The 1,126-nt window shown below is 38.5% G+C and overlaps 1 protein-coding gene across 1 annotated transcript; it reads right to left on the bottom strand.

The window, feature by feature from the left end:
- Positions 1–443: 443 nt before the first annotated feature.
- Positions 444–888, bottom strand: LOC120187358. The gene has a single exon (XM_039191096.1). The coding sequence runs from the start codon at positions 793–795 to the stop codon at positions 655–657; it is 141 nt and encodes a 46-aa protein (XP_039047027.1). The 5' UTR covers positions 796–888; the 3' UTR covers positions 444–654.
- Between the last annotated feature and the right edge of the window lie 238 nt (positions 889–1,126).

Here is a 1,126-nt window from a genome sequence, read left to right on the forward strand (position 1 = left end):
AATTGATAAAAGTAAGCTTATTTTGGTAATTGAAGTGAGTAAAATTACAAGAAATAATCTTGCTTAAGTTGTTTCCTCGGCCCTATGGGCATTTCCATTTGCATGCACAACTAGTGCAACCAGCCCTATTGTCTACAACTTGGAGCAGTTCATGAAAAGGCAGTCAAAAAGACTTGACAAATTGGGCAAAAGCCCTAGGGCTAACAATCCCCATGAATTTATCATCTAACAAAACCCATGGATTTTTAGTTGCATCCCAATTTTGAGATCCTGGGAAGCTTATTAATCTCTCTACTTCTATTTCCACTTAATCCAAATGAAAAGTGATGTAAGTTAAAGTTCAATTGCTTTGACCTTTAAGGTAGAGGGCTCTAACCCCATCAAAAGTGATTAGGGTAAGCCTGTAAACATATGAAGTAATTCTTGACACAGAGCAGCAGATATAAAAGAATTATTAAATAATAAACTAATATATTGAAGATTCAATTCAAGCTATCTAATTTACATGTAGGCCACAAGGCCAATGCATACAAAAATTGTTCCTTTCTAACTCTCCGATAACATCCGCCGCCAGTATTTACACTCCACCAAAACAAGAAGAAAGAAAGAAAGAAAGGGGGAAAAAAGTCCCCAAAAGGGGGGTGGGGTTCAAATTCAATCATGCCAACAAAGGAGCATAACAACACATCTTCGAATAATATAAAGTTTAGCCCTTTGCTCTCGGAGAACACCTCCAGGGCCTCTGCTTGATAGCCTTCTCTTTGAGGATCCCATGGTAGCACTGCTCATCTTCATGTCTGTACGAGCTGACTGATGCTGAGTAGTTTTGATTGAATGCAGAGAGAAAATGAAGTGATGGAGGCGATGTGGGAGATGGGGTTCTTATAGGAAGGAAATGGGGTGGTGGGTTAAATATTGGTCGAGTAAACCCAACGATGGGCATGAAAGGGTAACGTGCACTGCCCTCTAACACAACCCGACAACTCCTCTTGGACCCCACCTGTTTCCCCATGCCATTTTATATTCTCAATATCATCAACTTGCAGTTTATTGTTAAATAACTTAATTTAACTGTTAATTTTGTTTTAGTACATGAACATTAGAAATAATATAGATATGCATCATT

Source organism: Hibiscus syriacus, unplaced genomic scaffold (genome assembly GCF_006381635.1).
Source record: "Hibiscus syriacus cultivar Baekdansim isolate YM2019G1 unplaced genomic scaffold, ASM638163v2 tig00113725_pilon, whole genome shotgun sequence".
In the NCBI taxonomy this organism is placed as follows: domain Eukaryota; kingdom Viridiplantae; phylum Streptophyta; class Magnoliopsida; order Malvales; family Malvaceae; genus Hibiscus; species Hibiscus syriacus.

Bases quoted from the DNA above. Each gene is read 5' to 3' on its own strand.
- LOC120187358 (XM_039191096.1), bottom strand. From the start codon at position 795: ATGAAGATGAGCAGTGCTACCATGGGATCCTCAAAGAGAAGGCTATCA.